The following is an 18,932-nucleotide window of genomic DNA, read 5'->3' on the forward strand; positions in this document are numbered from 1 at the left end:
TATAAAATCAGCTTCTCGGATCCAGGATCTAAGAAAGATCCCAGATAACAAAGTTGGTATGAATTTATTCTGTCAGCATCTCTCAGTTTCTTAGAAGCAAAACCCCTATTCCTTACTCCATACCTCCCAGTACTTACTTACACATATTTATAAAATTGATCAATGAAACACAGTTTTTAAAATATAAGTACCTTGAACACACAAATGTTTAGCTTTGTTTCTGCTTTCTTGCTGAAGACAGGATCTGTAGGGTGATGAGAGGATCTTTTTCCGGAATTTATCAATATAATTCTGTTCCTCCTTCTGGGTGTGAGCTGACAGAACAGCCTTCGTGAGCCCTATGTGTTTAAATTCTTCTGAGGTTAGTGGAGCTGGGTGTGTGCCTGGGGTCCAGGGCTCACACGCTGGGGCACCATCCTCTGCTGGAATCACTTCTGCTGAGGTAAGGAGACAGATTTTATCTTTTTATTAACATATAATGTATTATTGGTTTCAGAGGTACAGGTCTGTGATTCACCAGACTTTTATAATACCCAGTGCTCATTACATCACATGCCCTCCTTAATGTCCATCACCCAGTTACCTCAACCCCCCCACCCCCTTCCCCTTCAGCAACCCTCAGTTTGTTTCCTATGATTAAGAGTCTCTTATGGTTTGTCTCCCTCTCTGATTTCAGTCTTGCTTTATTTTTTCCTCTCTTCCCCTATGATCCTCTGTTCTGTTTCTTAAATTCCACATATCAGTGAGATCATATAATTGTCTTTCTCTGATTGACTTATTTCACTTAGCATAATACCCTCTAGTTCCATCCACGTCGTTGCAAATGGCAAGTTTTTATTTTTTTGATGGCTGAGTAATAATCCATTATATATATATACACCACATCTTCTTTACCCATTTATCTGTCGATGGACATCTGGATTCCTTCCATAGTTTGGCTATTGTGGACACTGCTGTTATAAACATTGGGGTGCAGGTACCCCTTCGGATCACTACATTTGTATCTTTGGGGTAAATACCCAGTACTGCAATTGCTGGGTCATAGGGTAGCTCATTTTCAACTTTTTGTGGAGCTTCCATACTGTTTTCCAGAGTGGCTGCACCAGCTTGCATTTCCACCAATAGTGTAAGAGGGTTCCCCTCTCTCCACATCCTCACCAACATCTGTCCTTTCCTAACTTGTTCATTTTAGCCATTCTGACTGGTGTGAAGTGGTATCGCTTTGTGGTTTTGATTTGTATTTCCTTGATGCCAAGTGATGTAGAGCACTTTTTCATGTGTCTGTTGGCCATTTGGATGTCTTCTTTGGAGAAATGTCTATTCATATCTTCTGCCCATTTCTTGATTGGATTATTTGTTCTTTGGGTATTGAGTTTGAGAAGTTCTTTTTTTTTTTTTAAAGATTTTATTTATTTGAGAGAGCACAAGAGGGGGTAGGGTCAGAGGGAGAGGCAGACTCCCCACCGAGCAGGAAGCCCCGATATGGGACTCAATCCTGGGACTCCAGGATCATGACCTGAGCCAAAGGCAGTTGCTTAACCAACTGAGCCACCCAGGTGCCCGAGTTTGATAAGTTCTTTATAGATTTTGGATACTAGCCCTTTATCTGATATGTTATTTGCAAATATCTTCTCCCATTCTGTCAGCTGTCTTTGGGTTTTGTTTCCTTCACTGTGCAAAAGCTTTTATCCTGATGAAGTCCCATTAGTTCATTTTTGCCTTTGTTTCCCTTTGGAGATGTGTCTAGCAAGAAGTTGCTGTGGCCGAGGTCGAAGAGGTTGCTGCCTGTGTTCTCCTCTAGGATTTTGATGGATTCCTGTCTCATATTTAGGTCTTTCATCCATTTTGAGTCTATTTTTTGTGAATGGTGTAAGGAAATGGTCCAGTTTCATTCTTCTGCATGTGCCTGTCCAGTTTTCCCGACACCATTTGTTGAAAAGGCTGTCTTTTTTCCATTGGATATTCTTTCCTGCTTTGTTGAAGATTAGTTGACCATAGAGTTGATGGTCCATTTTTGGGTTCTCTATTCTGTTCCATTGATCGATGTGTCTATTTTTGTGCCTGTTCCATACTGTCTTGATGATGACAGCTTTGTAATAGAGCTTGAAGTCCAGAATTGTGATGCCGTCAGTTTTGGTTTTCTTTTTCAACATTCCTTTGGCTAATCGGGATCTTTTTTGGTTCCATATAATTTTAGGATAATTGCTTCCAGCTCTGTGAAAAAAGTTGATGGTATTTTGACAGGGATTGCACTGAATGTGCAGATTGCTCTAGGCAGCATAGACATTTTAACAATATTTGTTCTTCCAATCCATGAGCATGGAACGTTTTTCCATTTCTTCATGTCTGCCTCAATTTCTTTCCCGAGTGTTCTATAGTATTCTGAGCATAGATCCTTTGTCTCTTCAGTGAGGTTTATTTCTATGTATCTTCTTATGGTTTTGGGTGCAATTGTAAATGGGATTGACTCCTTAATTTCTCTTTCTTCTGTCTCAGTGTATAGAAATGCAACTGATTTCTAAATAGATATGCATTGATTTTATATCTTGCCTCTTTGCTGAATTCCTGTATGAGTTTTAGGAATTTTAGGGTGGAGTCTTTTGGGTTTTCCACAGAGTATCATGTCATCTGAGAAGAGTGAGTTTGACTTCTTTGCTGATTCTGATGCCTTTTATTTCTTTTTGTGTCTTGACTGCTGAGGCTAGGACTTCTAGTACTATGTTGAACAGCAGTGGTGATAGTGGACATCCCTGCCATGCTCCTGATCTTAGGGGAAAAGCTCTCAGTTTTTCCCCATTAAGAATGATATTTGCTGTGGGCTTTTCATATATGGCTTTTATGATATTGAGGTATGTTCCCTCTATCCTTACACTGTGAAGAGTTTTAATCAAGAAAGGATGCTGTACTTTGCCAAACGCTTTTTCTGCATCAATGGAGAGGATCTTATGGTTCTTGTCCTTTCTTTTATTGATGTAGTGCATCACGTTGATTGATTTGTGGATGCTGAACCACCCTTGCAGCCCAGGAATAAATCCCACTTGGTTGTGGTGAATAATCCTTTTAATATACTGTTGGATCCAATTGGCTAGTATTTTGGTGAGAATTTTTGCATCCATGTTCATCAGGGATATTGGTCTGTAATTCTCCTTTTTGGTGGGGTCTTTGTCCGGTTTTGGGATCAGGGTAATTAATGCTGGCCTCACAGAAAGAGTTTGGAAGTTTTCTTTCCATTTCTATTTTTTGAAACAGCTTCAGAAGTATAGGTATTAATTCTTCTTTAAATGTTTGGTAGAATTCCCCTGGGAAGCCATCTGGCCCTGGGCTCTTGTTTGTTGGGAGAATTTTGATTACTGTTTTAATTTCCTTGCTGGTTATGGGTCTGTTCAGGTTTTCTATTTCTTCTTGTTTCTGTTTTGGTAGTTTGTACATCTCTAGGAAGGCATCCATTTCTTCCAGATTGCCTAATTTGTTGGCATATATAGTTGCTCGTAATATTTTCTTATAATTGTTTGTATTTCTTTGGTGTTGGTTGTGATCTCTCCTCTTTCATTTGTGATTTTATTTATTTGGGTCCTTTCTCTTTTCTTTTTGATAAGTCTGACTAGAGGTTTATTGATCTTATTCTTTCCAAGAACCAGCTCCTAGCTTTGTTGATCTGTTCTACTGTTCTCTTGGTTTCTATTTCATTGATTTCTGCTCTAATCTTTATTATTTCTTTTCTCCTGCTGGGTTGAGGCTTAATTTGCTGTTCTTTCTCCAGCTCCTTTAGGTGTAGGGTTAGGTTGTGTATTTGAGACCTTTCTTGTTGCTTGAGAAAGGCTTGTATTGCTATATACCTTCCCTCTTAGGACCACCTTTGCTGCATCCCAAAGATTCTAAACAGTTGTGTTTTCATTTACATTGGTTTCCATGAATTCTTCTTTAATTTCCTGGTTGACCCATTCATGCTTCAGTAGGATACTCTTTAGCCTCCATATATTTGAATTCTTTCCAAATTTCCTCTTGTGATTGAGTTCCAGTTTCAAAGCATTGTGGTCCAAAACTTGCAGGAGATGATCCCAATCTTTTGGTACCAGTTGAAGACCTGATTTGTGACCCAGTATGTGATCTATTCTGAATGCTCCATGTGCACTCAAGAAGAATGTGTATTCTGTTGCTTTGGGATGGAATGTTCTGAATATATCTGTGAAGTCCACCTGGTCCAGTGTGTCATTCAAAGTCCTTATTTCCTTGTTGATCTTCGATAGATTTCATCTTAATTGCTACCAATTATTTGCATTTATTTATTTTCACTAATTTGCTTTTCAATAAATTCTTACAACCATTATTACAATAGCTGGAATATAAAACTTCATCAACCTAGCAAATAAATCGGTTTTACTTTTTCTGCCTTTCTTTATACTCTTTGTACACTTGTATATACATTGTACAGAGTTGTAACACTCAGTGTGTACATACATATTTATTAAAATCTTATTGCAAATATTTTATCTTCTTAGATTATTCCAAATGTTTTTTATCTTTGAATTAATTTTACAAATCTGTAATATATTCATGGGGTTCAAAAATCAAAAAGCCTTGAAAAGGCAGTCAGTAAATCCTTCCCACTCCTGTCTACTATGTGCCTAGTTCTTGATTTTCCTCACAGAAAACCATTTCTTTCATTTTCTTATCAGTTCAGTTTATGCACCTATAAAGAATCATGAATATAGATTTTTACCTCAGAGGCATGTAATATGTACACTATCTATAGTGTGTTTTCTTCACTTAATGGTGTCCCTTCTACCAGTACAATGGCAGCTGTCTTACACTTTTTCTGTATCATAGGGCTTCCATTTCATGTGTATACCACAATTTATTAAAGTAAACACCAGTAGACAGACTTTTAGTTGCTTCTAAACATTACTTCTCCCAAGTACAAGAGATTTCATGGTGGACACAGTGGTGGGCTTCCCCACAACATCCCTTCCACCTCTCCCCTCTGTGCAGTCTCCAGGCAGTGTGGGTTTGTGTGCCCCACTCCACTTCCAGAAGTGGACTCTAATTCGTTTAAATCAACACAGCACAGCCAAGATGGAGTAACAGGGACTGGATTTACCCTCCTGCCTGAACCAACTAAGAAAATGGACAAAACATATGAACCAATAAGCTCCAAAACACCGAACATCAGTGAACAAAAGAGTGACCCCTGAGGGAGGGAAAACAAACGGTGAGCCCTGGGGCTGCCCCAGCCTACTGCCTTGAGAGTTTCTGAGGTGCAGGGTGGGGAAACCAGCTGGAGCCTGTGAACCCCCCCCAGCTGAAGAGGCAGAGCTGAAGAGTCTGGTCGGTGGCTAGAGTTTTCAGGGAAGAGTACTGGGGAGGAGAGCTGCAGAGAGTGGGCTCCACAGAGCCAAAGAGAACCCCCTGGAGTATTCACCAGTGCACGCACAGGAGGAGGAAGAGAAGAAACAATCACTGAAACTCACACTATGCGGAGAAGAGCATGTGCTCCTGTCAGCCAGACTAGAAAATCTCCTAACTCTCGGGGTACTGGGTACAGTACTCAGAAGGACCTTGCCTCAGTAGCAGACAGTAATTAGCCATAGACTATACACTGCTCTAGTTCTGCCAAATGAATCTGAAAAGGATCGAATTATTTCCAAGTAACTTAGCTGGGTCCCAGAATTAAGCTCGTCTATATTTATGGGAATGGATACTCACTAGCACCCATTCACAATATCTGGCATCCAATCCAAAACTGCCAGACATGCAAACAAGCAAGGAAAATACAACCCATAAGATGGAGAAAAGTCAGTCAACCAGCTCGGGACTAGCAGAGATGTCAGAATCAGAGACGGGGACATTAATAGCTACTATACTGCACTCCATACTGCTAGAGGGAAGATCAAACATGTTAGAAACATGGAAGATGTAACAAAAGAAAGACCTGAACAGGACTTCTCGAAATGAAAACTACCATACGTGAGATAAGAAATACACTGAATGGAATACAAGTGACAGGTATCGCATTAGAAAAGATTCGTGAGGGCGCCTGGGTGGCTCAGTTGGTTAGGCAACTGCCTTCGGCTCAGGTCATGATCCTGGGGTCCCTGGATTGAGTCCCGCATCGGGCTCCCTGCTTAGCAGAGAGTCTGCTTCTCCTTCTCCCGCTCCCCCCTCTTGTGCTCTCTCTCTCTCTCAAATAAATAGATAAAATCTTAAAAAAAAAAAAAAAAGAAAAAAAAAAAAGAAAAGATTCGTGAACTTGAAGACGCCTCAGGAGCCTATCCAAAATCAAACTTAAAGGGAAAATAAAAAAAGACTGGAAAACTGAACCCAGCATCAGTAGACTATGGGACAACTGCAAGCGGCCTATACACATGTAACTGGAGTCCCAGGAAAAGAGGAGAGAGAAGCAGTACTGGAAAAAACAGGGGAGGGAAGACTTTCAATTTGATGGAAACTGTAAACCTACAAATCCAAGAAGCTCGATGAACCACAAGGACAGCGCATCTTGGCATAACATACTCAAACCATGGAAATCAGTGATAAAGAGAACATCTGGGTGGCTCAGTGGGTTAAGCATCTGCCTTCGGTTCAGGTCATGGTCCCAGGGTTCTGGGATCGAGCCCCACATCAGGCTCCCTCCTTGGTGGGGAGCCTGCTTCTCCCTCTGCCTGCTGCTTCCCCTGCTTGTGCACTTGCACTCTCTCTCTCTCTGGCAAATAAATAAATAAAATCTTTAAAAAAAAAAAAAAAAAAGAGGGGCACCTGGGTGGCTCAGTTGGTTAAGCGACTGCCTTCGGCTCAGGTCATGATCCTGGAGTCCCTGGATCGAGTCCCGCATCGGGCTCCCCGCTCGGTGGGGAGTCTGCTTCTCCCTCTGACCCTCCCCCTTCTCATGTGCTCTCTCTCAAATAAATAAAATATTAAAATAAAGAGAGAGAGAGAGACAGAACATCTTACAAGCAACCAGAGAGACGCTGTGCTGGAAACAAACCAAAGATAGCAGCAGATTCCTTGTTGGAAACAGTGCCTTGAGAAGACGGTGGAGCAACATCTTTAAAGTACTGAACGATGAAACTGCCAACCAGAATTCTATGCTCTGCAGAATACCCTTGCAACAGGAAGGGACAACAGAGACATTTTCAGACACACGAAACCAGAAAGGCTTCACCACCACTAGACCCATGGGAAAAGAACTAGTCAAGGAACTCATGCAGGGAGAAGGAGAATGATCCTAGATGAATCGACAAAACAGAACAAAAGCAGTGGAAGAGGTAACTACATGGGTAAACAGGTGAAGAGATAACCACCACCTACATGAGAACAGCAGCAGCATAGGGTGAGATTTACGACATATGTAGAAGGAAAACATAAGCCAACAAAGGCCAGAAGGGGGAAGCAAAAGTACCCTATTGTTGGGTTTTTACACTATACATGAAGTGGTATAATATTTCCAGAAGATGGGTTGTGAACAATTTAATGTGTATACCATGAGCCCCAAAGCAACCACTAAAATAAAGCCCACTCTAAATATTAACATACCCAGATTAAAAGTAAAAAGGTGGAAAAGATACAACATGGCTAATACTAATAAAAAATGCTGCAGTGAATACATTAATACAAGACAAAGTGTATTTTATTTTTTATTTTTTAAAAAGATTTTATTTATTCATTTGACAGAGAGAGCGCATGAGCTGAGGGGAGAGGCAGAGGGAGAGGAAGAAGCAGACTTCCTGAGGAGCAGGGACCCTGATGCGGGGCTCGATTCCAGGACCCCGAGATCATGACCTGAGCCAAAGGCAGACGCTTAACTGACTGAGCTCCCCCAGCACCCTGACAAACTGTATTTTACAGCAGAGAATGTACAAAGGATAAAGAAGGTCATTTCACAAGACAAAAAAGTCCAGTTCATCAAGAAGACTTGACACATTTATGTACAAGAGTGCTTTCAAAATGCATGAAACAAAAACCAGTAGTATCGCTAGAAGAAACAGACAAATCCATAATTATGGTCAGAGATTTCCGTTCTCCTCCTGAAGCAGAACAAGTACTGAGAAACCTGGTAAGGACAGACAGGATCTGAACAACAGTAACAACTACCCTGACTTGGTTTACACAGAACATTCAACCCAACAGCAGCAGAATAAACATTCTTCCCAGTGCACACAGAACAGTCATCCAGAGAGACCATATCACAGACCATAAAACAAGGCTCGACAAATATAAAAGAATTCAGGTTCTGTATTTTCTCTGACCACAATGGGATTAAATTAGAAATCAGTAACAGAGCCGTGGAAAACCCCCAAATCTGTGGTGCTGAAGTAATGTACGATAACAGACACATGATGATGAGTGATTTCAAATGAGACAGCTGGGGGGTAGTAGTCAGTATTAGAACATGATGAAAATGACACAATCCACCAAAATGCATGGAATGCAGCAAAAGGTAAAAAGAACATTTGTACTAAAATCCGGTAGGAAAGAAAAATGTCTGAAATCGATTATTTCACCTTCCACATTGAGAACCTGGAAAGAGAAGAGCAAGATAAAACCAAAGTAAGCAGAAGAAAGGAAATAACAAAGACCAGAGCAGAAGTCCGTGACATAGGGAACAGGAAAACAACGAACAAAGCCAGTGCAATTGTAAGCTGGTTCTTTGAGAAGACCAATCAAATTGATCAAACTCTAGCCAGACTGATCAGGGGAAAAAGAAAAGACAGACAGAAGGTGCCAACCTCAGAAATGACAGAGGAGCATCATTAGAGATCATACAGGTGTGAAAAGAAGAATAAAGGAACATTATGAACACTTATATTCCAATGAACCTGACAACGTAGACAAAATACACCAATTCTTTGAAAGACACAAACTAACAAAGTTCACTCAACAAGTAGAAAACCTCAACAGCCCTGTGTCTATGACAGAAACTGAATCTGCAGTTAAACACTTAGCTAAGAAAACTCTAACCCCAGATGCCTTCACTGATTCCTAATGGAATTATTTTAAATTTGAGACATATGACAGCCCGATGTATTTTATAACTCAACGAACATATCGTGTACGCTTGAGAATCCGTATTGTGCAGGTATCAAGTGCTGTGTTCCCTGAAGGTCAACTAGGTCAACGTGGTTGATAGCATTGTTCAGATTATCTGCTTTACTCATTTTCGGTCTACATTTTTTTTTTTTAATTTTATTTAACTGTCTAGATGTTTTATCAACTGCACAGAAGGGGTGTTATATTCTTCAACTATGGTTATAGAAAGTCTATTTCTCTCTTTAACTCTTTCCATTTTTACCTCCTATCTTGAAAGCTCTGTTAGTAGCAAATATGCACAATGTATTCTGATTGCCATGTCTCCCTGATGAACTGTTTGGCACCATGAAGCGTCTCTGGGAAGACCCTGTCTTGAAGTCTGAACCATACTGGATCACCAGCCTTCTTATGCTTCTCGTTTGCATTGTGTCTCTTTCCCCATTTGTTCTCAATCCATTTGTGGATTTATATTTAAACTATACTTCCCAGACAATATACGGCTGGGTCTTGATTTTTTTTTTTTTTATCTGTTCTGACAATTTCTGCCTTTTAATGGGAGTAGATATAGTTGGGTTTAGAGTGATTATTATTAATATGACATATTCCCTCCGGTGGTGATGGCTGTTGCCCTCTTCCTCCTTTTCTGCCCTTCTTTTGGATTATTTGTGTGTTTATTATTTTTTCTTAGACAGAGAGAGTGTGCATGTGTGAGTGGGGGCAGAGGGAGGGAGAGAGAGGAGGGAGAGAAAATCCCAAGCAAGCTCCACACCCAGCACAGAGCTTGATCCCACGACCCACCCCCTGAGATCATGACCTGTGCTGAAACCAAGAGTCAGATGCTTAACTGACTGAACCACCCAGATGCCCCAGGTTTATTTGTTTCTTAAAATTATATTTTAATTTATCTCTTGGCTTTATTTTACACTCCAACTTGACCCTACTACAGATTCAAAAGCATGTGTTAATGGAATGGTTTCCGGAGACTACTTATGATTCCCTAGTCTGCCACTCATCTGCTGTGTGACTTTGGGCAAGTTAAGGGACTTAACCTGTTTGTGCCTTAACTGCTCCGTATACATAATGGAGATCATGACTGGCAGGGAAATGCGTTTGTGGTCACAGTCCTCAGACCCCACTCATTAGTAGAGTCACGGTGTAAGCTGCAGGAATATAGGCTTTCCAGACAGTACAAGATATATGGATACTCTACAGATCCCCTGATTCTGTTTCCTGTCCTTGGAATAAAGATGGGCCCCGCAGATGCTGAGACTGGTTTAAGATCAGGAGAAACAATTATCAGTAAATATTCCCTTAAAGGAAAGCTTAGAGACTTCAATATGAGTTCTTTCAAAATGGTAATATACACCAGAGCACAAGAAGTTTAGAGGCATAACCAAAAAATTCTTTCGCCACTGGGTGAGACCCACCCTGTGCGGGCTGGCACTGGCAGCTGTATGTCCACGTGGGCATCGAAAGTGTTAAGAAAGGGACACTAAAAAATGTGCATCTGCCCCTTCCTGAGGAGCTAGCTCAGCTCCGATAAAACTATTTTCAGTTCATTAGAAACATAATCTAATCTCACAACAGCTGTGACTCTTGTGTCTTCTCACTGACGCCCAGCCCACCTGTCAATACTACACTCTCCATCTCCAAGGGTCAGTGTGAGGATCAAGTGAGTTAATTCTTATGAAGGACTCAGGACAGATGGCGGCACAGAGTAATAGCTCAACACGTTTACGAATCCGCCACTGAAGACTAGCAAACAGAAATGAGAGAGAACTGAAAACCTGATTTAACGCCTTGGTCGCCAGTTCTTCGTCCACCAAATTGTTTTAACAACAAAGTCAAAGGACAGGAGGCAGTAAAAAGGAACAAAAAGAAGACATCAGAATAATTTACCAAGTCATTATGTTGTTAAAAGGAAGAGAGTTTTAAACACACTCTCCTCATTGTCATCAGGCCAATACAAAAATCTGGACGTATATATGGTCAATCTAGTCACAACCACAGTCAAAGTTTGATAAGGACACCTTCTTTCAAGGGCAGCAACAAAGTGACCTAATGCAGCCCCACAGGAAACTTCAACAGTGATAGTTAACACTAACTGAGGACTTATTACTATGTTATCAGGTACTGTTTCTAAGCGCTTCCCACACATCAGCTGATGTGACAACAAGTGACAATGACTTAGAAATACAGTCCCAACTATGTAACCAATACAAACATGATGATATTTCCAAAAGTACTTTAACTGAATCAAAGAAAGGAAAACATAATTATAATTTAAGAAGTCATTCCTAAGTAACTGGTGTTAAGGGCTTTTGTTCTCTCACAGTAGTGTATTTCACACCGAGTGCACTGGAGAGCAGAAGGTAAATGTGGCACCTGACTCTGGGGGTGGGGCATGACCGATGGTGCTGCTGTCGCTGCTCACACGGGAGCCCAGGCTCAGCGCCTCAGGGGCCAGTGTCCGCGGAGCGCCTCCTGCAACGTGTGCGGCCCGCCCGGCAGTCGGCATCTCCAGGTTAGCTCCGGCTGGGCTTTGAGACACAACTGGGGGCACAAGAGAAATTGACAATGAAAAGAAAAATCCCCACGGGAAACGTATGTTAAAGACTCAATTTGCAGATGTTTGTAACTGATGGGCTAAAACCTACTGGCCATAAAGGAACAATATGAAACTAGGCTTGTTTGTGATTAACAAAATAAGTAAAGACAAAAACTTAGAAAGAGAAAGGGATGGCTTTGTAATCGTCGTCTGTCTAGCTAGGAGGGCATCCGTGTTACCGTGCAAGGCTTCGGCATCATTTGCCTTGTGGTTCTGTCTGTCTTCTTCTGAGGATGAAGAGGTTGTATTGGTACAGGATATGCACTTTCTTTTCAAAGCTGGAATGTTGTAACTCTTCAAGTATCTGCAACAACAGAATTAGGTCATGCATGCCTGCCTGTCCCCTAACTCTGCCACTTCCCATTTCTGTGTGGGTACTTTGTACTCTCTTCTTTGATGAGGTCTTCCCTGACCATCCCAGCCTCAATCACTGGCCTGTCGTATCTCTTTTACTGTGACCTTGAGTTGATCTCCAAATCTTGCCTCATTTAATTTTTATGATCAAGGTCTTGTCTTCTCAACCACACCATGGCTCCTTCAAAGAAGGGATCCATCTTCTAATTTTTTTGCATCCCCTGAAATGTTCAATTTATTATAAACTATATGTAAGTAGGCACTCCGTAAATATCTATTGACTTAGAGTGAAAAATCAAGACAACCAATATTAAAAATGATGTAAGGTGTGAGCTTACAATGGCGATGTGTGCTTTTGGAAAAACAGACATGTTCTCAAAACTTGTGTCTCACACCTGATAACACTGTCAATGCAGTTTATTTGCTGATAGGATGGGCTATGCTGGTCTTCTCCCCAGTTTTCACAGGACTCCGTGGGCACGCTATTGTTTTTCAATGTCTGGACGGCAGATGGGGCCTTCTGTTCATCTGAAACATAACAAAAGGATACATAATTAAAAATATTATATGCCTAAGAACTTATCCAACACAATTAGATCAGGTCCTTTAGCATGTATACATTCAAGAGAATATTATGTAGCTATTTTAAAGATGAGCTCAGATCTAAAAAAATGCACCAATACAGAAAGATATCCATACGGAATGATTACATGAATGATTCCTGTTTTTACAAAAAAGGAATGAAACAAACGTTGCAGGCAAAGATTAATAATAAAACTATCAGGTGGAAGGCTGATGGGGACTTCATGATACTGAGCTGACACTACCTGCCAACTGACCGATGTTGGCATCACTGGGGGTGGGGTGACCAGACACCGTGTGAAGCACCAGGCACTGCCCTGTAGACCTGTGTGCAACAAGACTTTCTGCAGTGACAGAACTGCCCTTCATCTGTGCTGTCCAGCACGGTGGCCACCAACACCACAGGTAGCCATTAAGCACTTTGCAATGTGGCTACAGCAACCGAGGAACTGAATTTTAAGTTTTATTTATTTGTAACTAATTTGAATTTAGAGTGTGGCTAGTAGCTACCATACTGGTTAGCAGGGGTAGAGAGAGAAGACACAAGGCCTCAGGTTGGAACCCTGATGAACTTCAACCTCATGTGGAGAATGATGAGCCAAGAATGGAGACTAAAAAAGAAAGGTAAGGGAGAGTCCGCCAACATGGCATCGCGGAAACCAAGCCGGGAAATGAGTTCCAGGAAAGAGGAACCAGTCACGTCAAACGCTGCTGAGAGGCTGACTTAGCTACCATTGTCGTTGTTAGTGAAGGTCATCTTAGCTGCCTGGAAGACGGTGCTCCATTTCCAGAGGGGATTACAGAAAAAGGCCTGCTTAACTGTCACTCATTAACTTTTAAACTTAAAAAAAATTATTTTAAGATTTTTTTTAAGTAATCTCTACACCCAATAGGGGGCTTGAACTTATGACCCTGAGATCAAGAGTCGCACGCTCCACCAACCGAGCCAGCCAGGAGCTCCTATACTTGTAATTTCTAAATAATTTTAACCTTGAAGAGGGTTACAGAAACAGGAGAGTTCCTGTAATACCTTCCACTCTGCTTCCACTAATGTAACATCTTACAGAACTATTAACAGAAGGAATGAAACTAGGAAATGCACAGTGCGCACAGCTACTGAACTACAGCCTATGTGGATGTCACCCACCTCACCGTGAAATGTCATTTTCTGCTCCAGGGTCCAACCTGGGGTCTCATGGTGATTTCAGCTGTCAGTTGTCTGTCTTTCCTTGTCTTTCTTGATCTCAACTCTTGTGAGGCGTACAGGACAGGAATTCTGTGGGAATGCCCCTCAACTTGAGTTTCCCTGATGTTCCGTCATGATGAGGTTGAGGGTGTGCATCTTGGGAAGAGTCCTGCAGAGGTGCTATGCCCTTCTCAGTGCCTCAGCCAGGAGGACATGACCTTGACATGTTTACTGTTGGTGTGTCAGTCTTGATCACTGGTTAAGGTGCTGTCTGCCAGGTTTCCTCCACGTAAAGTTACTCTTTTACATGTAATACATGATGTAATTTCAAAGGCACATTTTGAGGCCATGCAAATATCCTGTTTCTCTTACACTTTAACCTAGTGGTGAATGGACTTAACGCCACCAAACTGGACATTTAAAAATGCTTAAAAATTGGTTACATATATCCATTTACCTGTTGAGTGACACCTAGGTTGTTTCCAATTTTGGATGAGTACAAACGACGTGTGATAAACATACACAGACAAGTTTATATGTGAATTTGAGTTTTTCTTTTGCTTGAGTAAATAAGAATGAAATTGCTGAGTCATACAGTAAAGAGTATGTTTAATTTATAAGAAACTGCCAAACTTTTCTAAAGTGGCTGTACAATTCCACATTGCCTTCAGTACTGCCTGAGGGCTCCGGTTACTCCTCATTCTTGCCAGAACTTGGTACTGCCAGTATTTTTTCTTTTACTTTTAGCCATTCTAATGGGTGTGTGATGGTATCTCATGTGGTTTTAACTTCATAATGACTGAGACTGAGTGTCGTTTCCCATGTTATTTGCCATCTGTGTGTACTTCACTGGAAAAGTGTCAGATCTCTTGACCATTTTTTGAATGGATTATCTTATTATTGAATTTTGACAGTGTTTTACATATTCTGGATATGAATTTTTTATTCTGTCTATATTACATTGTCTTTTCATTGTCTTACCAATGTCTTTCAAGGAGAAGTTTTTAATTTTGATAAAGTCCACCTCATCAATTTTTCTTTTTTTTTTTTTTTTTACAGATCACACTTGATGTCGTATCTAGTAACTTTTTTGCCAAACCCAAGATTACAAAGGTTTCCTCCTAAGTTTTCTTCTAGAAGTTTGTAGTTTTAAGTTTTATATTTAGGTCTATGACCAATTTTGAGTTAACTTTTGTACAACATGTGAGCTATGTGTTGAGGTTCATTTTTTACATATGTGGATGTCTCATTGTACGGTACCATTTTTTTTGTTGTTTTTTTGGAAAGTTTACCTATTATCCACTGACTTGATCTTGCACCTCAAAAACTGATTGTATTTGTGCAGGTCTGTTTTGGGACTCTCTAATTTGTCCACTGATCTTTTCACCAGTATCACACTGTGTTAATTATGGTGGCTTCACATCTAAGTCTTGAAATCAGATGGAGTGAGTCCTCCAACACTGTTACTCTTTTTCAAAATTGTTTTGGCTGTTTTAGTTTCTCCCCCCCCATAGAAAAAACTGCTGAGAGTTTACTTGGAATGACATTGAATGTACAGATCAAGCTGGGGAGAACTGACAACAACATCGTGTGTTCCAAACCATGAACCTGATGTATCTTTTCATTTACTTAGTACTTTTTATTTTAAAGTTTTTCTTTTATCAGTGTTTTGAAGTTTTCTGTATATGTATTGTTTCACATATTCTGTTGGATTTTTTATCTAAGAATTTCAGTTTTGGGTAGTTTAAAAAAAATTTCTGGTCCAAATGTTCCTTGTTAGTACACAGAACTTTAATTGATCTTATATACCGACATGTATCTTATAACCTTGCTAACACCAGTAGGAGCTTTTTTTGTAGATGCTTTAGAATTTTTCTATGTAGACAATCCTGTCATCTGTGAAGAGTTTTATTTCTTCCTTTCCAATCTATTATGCCTTTTATTTCTCTTGCCTATTGCACTGGGCACAGGACTTCCAGTTTGATGTTAAGACATGGTGAGTGGATACCCTTGACTTGTTCTCCAGGTGAAGGTGAAAGCATTCTCTTACCATCAAGCATAAACATTAGCTATAGGTTTCTGTAGATGCCTTTTTTATTAGATTAATGAAATCCCTTTTCCGTTTCTAATTTTTGAGCATTTATCATGCGTGGATGTTGAATTTTGTCACAGGCTTTTTCTCCATCTATTAAAATAACCTGTTGGGTTTGTCTTCTTTATTGTTAATACGGTGAATAAATGTGGCTGACTTTCATATACTGAACCAGCCTTGCATTCCTAGGATAAATCATACTTGGTTGTGATATATTTCTCCTTTTTATGCTTTGCTGGATTTGATTTGATGATATATAATTGGGGATTTTACAAATATACTGACATGGGATCCTGGCCTGTAGTTTCCTGGAACTGTCTTTATCTTGTTTCAGTATTAGAGTAATAACGGTCTCATAAAAGGAAGTCTGGGAGTTTCCTTTCCAAACGTCCTTCTTCTATTTTCTTCTGTCTTCTATTTTCTGAAAAAGATTATGTAGAAACTGGCATTATTTCTTCCTTGAATGTTTGATAGAATTCTCCAGTAAAACCAGCTGGGCCTAAACTTCTTTTTGGAAGGTGTTTAACTTCAAATTCAGTATCTGTAATACACATAAGTCTATTCTAGCTACCTATTTCTTTTTCACTGAGTTCTGATAGGTTCTTTCTTTCAAGATATTAATAGACCAAAGTTTGGGAATGGAGTTGTTTGTAGTCTCTTTAACATCTGTGGGGTTTTTCATTCCCAATAGTGAGCATTTCTGTCTTCTTTTCTTGTTTGGTATGGCCAAAGGTTTTTAATTTTATTCTTATCAGTTTTTGATTTCATTAATTATCTCTTATTGATTTCTGTTCTCGATTCCATCGATAATGCGGTTTTTATGATTTCTTTCCTTCTGCTTAGCTTGGATTTAATTTGCTCTTCTTGCTATTGTTTCTTGAGGAAGCTTAGATTATTGATTTGAGACCTTTCTTCTTTTTCCCATATAAACACTTAATCCTATAAATCTCCCTTTAAGCACTGCTTTAGCTGCATTCCATGATTTTTTTGTTTTTTTTTTTTCAATTCATTCAGTTCAAAATGTTTTTACTTCTCTTAAAGGGAAGGGTCCCTTTTGGGTCATTCAGAGGTGTGTTCTTTAATTTCCCAACATTTGTGAATTTTCTAGATAAGCCTTCCTGTTACTGATTCTTAGTTTAATCCATTAGGTCAGAGAATATATTTGTTATGATTTATATTTTTAAAACACTGATAGGGCTCGTATTATGGCCCAGAATAAGGTCTATCTTAATGAACAGTCCATGTGCCCTTGAGAAAAATAAGCATCATGTTGTTGTTGATTGGAGTGTTCCATCAATGTCCATTAGGCCAATTTTGTTGACAGTGCTGTTCAGGTCTTCTACATCTTTACTGATTTTCTGTCCACTTGTTTTATCAATTACACAGAAAGGTGTGTTACAGTCTCTAACTATCACTGCAGATTTATTTCTCAAAGTCTTTATCAGTGTTTACTTCATGTATTTTGAAGCTCTGATGTTAGGTGTATAACCTTTTAGGACTGTTACCTGCTCTCAGAGAATCAACCCCTCTGTTGTCATGCAATACCCCTCTGAAACCCTGGTAATGTTCCTTGTCCTAAAATCTACACTACCTGATATTAATACAGCTTTTCAGCTTTCTTTGGATCCCTGTTAGCATGCATATCTTTTCTAACCTTTTGCTCTTAACCTATGTTTTTATTTGCAAAATGGGTTCTTGTAGATACTATGCAGCTGCTTCTTACCTTTTTTCATCCAACTGATAATGTCAGTCTTCCAGCTGGTACACTGAGAACATTCACATTTAATGTGATTACAGAAACAGCTGAATTAAAAGTATGCAACTTTGCTAGCTGTTTTCCATTTATTCCATCTGGGTTTTTGTTTCTTTTCTGATTCATTTTGCATAAAATGTTTTAAATTCCGCTTTGTCTCCTCTACTGATATTATTTATACTTCTTTAAAAACGAATTCTAATAATTGTTCTAAAGTTCACAACATACACCTTTAAGGAATCAGTTTCTACCCTCAAATAACATTGCTTCTGGTGTATGGACTCCACAGCAGCACATTCCCAGTGCCTCTCCTGATCCTTTATAGTATTTTTACATAGGTCATAAATGCGGGAGAGTATTTCTGCTTTAGTCAGTTACCTTCTAGGGCAATCAAAAATAAGTAAAAAATAAAATTTCTTCATTCTGTTTCCAGTGCTTTTCATTTCTTTGTGTCGATTCAAGTTTTACATCTGGTACCATATTCCTTCCACCTTTAGAAATTCCCTTAGTGTTTCTCATAGAATGGATCTGCTGGCAATACACACACCACCCCCCACCCCGCCATTTTTGTTTGAAAACTCTTTAGATCTCCTTCACTTCTGAAAGACACTTTCCACTAGGTAGAGAATTCTGGGCTAACAGCTTTAGTTTTCCTCTGAAGACATTTAACCTAACTAATTTGTTGGCCAGGACTGAGATTTGTTGTTGCTATGGTTTCACTCAATGTATCACAGCTTTCAAATCCCTCTAATGACACTTTGTGCTTATGTGGTGGCTGGTGTGCTAGAGAACTTTGGGTTTTTGCCAATATTTGCTCCATTTGCAGCCCATGATCTTCCCTTTGCATTATGCCTCGGAGGCCTGTCTCTTGCGAGTTACTGTCCTGTCAGCCGGTGCACCAGTATCCGGGGCTTGATCTCACGTCTGCCTGCAAGCATGTGTCCCTCTTAGATTTTAGGCCTGTTGGCTGCCCTGGAGCCTCAGCACTCTGATGGGTTCAAGAAAGCTCATGAACTCACTGCCATATAGCTTTTTTCCTTGTCAGTTTGGAATGATGCTCTCTCCAGCTCTCCCTGAGCACAAAGCAAAGCATGCTCACGCTGAGTGAGTTCAGTTCATGGATCAATGTTTCTCCCTCAGGCGCTGACACTCTAGAAGTGGAAAAGTCCATTTTCCCCAGGTTCCCCAACTGCTTCTGGCAGCTGGCATCGGTATGTGTAGCTGATGAAGGGGCTTTAGATCTTCATTACTCCTTGCCTTTCCATAGTAACTTCTAAAATTTCCCTTCTTGTTCTATTTCAAAGCCAAACCTGCCCTCATAAGAAAGGTAAAA

The 18,932-nt window shown here is 40.0% G+C and overlaps 1 protein-coding gene across 1 annotated transcript in view; it reads right to left on the reverse strand.

Annotated features, from left to right (window-relative positions):
- Nucleotides 1–18,932, reverse strand: part of PER3 (period circadian regulator 3) — a 55,074-nt gene that overhangs the window by 11,801 nt on the left and 24,341 nt on the right. Inside the window, 6 exon segments of the mRNA XM_035019891.1 lie at nucleotides 192–437; nucleotides 11,410–11,577; nucleotides 11,812–11,936; nucleotides 12,382–12,485; nucleotides 12,790–12,803; nucleotides 18,320–18,333. Of these exon segments, the coding sequence (XP_034875782.1) occupies nucleotides 192–437; nucleotides 11,410–11,577; nucleotides 11,812–11,936; nucleotides 12,382–12,485; nucleotides 12,790–12,803; nucleotides 18,320–18,333 (671 nt within the window).

Source organism: Mirounga leonina, unplaced genomic scaffold, assembly GCF_011800145.1.
Source record: "Mirounga leonina isolate KUSES-001 unplaced genomic scaffold, KU_Mleo_1.0 Mir_173, whole genome shotgun sequence".
Lineage (NCBI taxonomy): Eukaryota > Metazoa > Chordata > Mammalia > Carnivora > Phocidae > Mirounga > Mirounga leonina.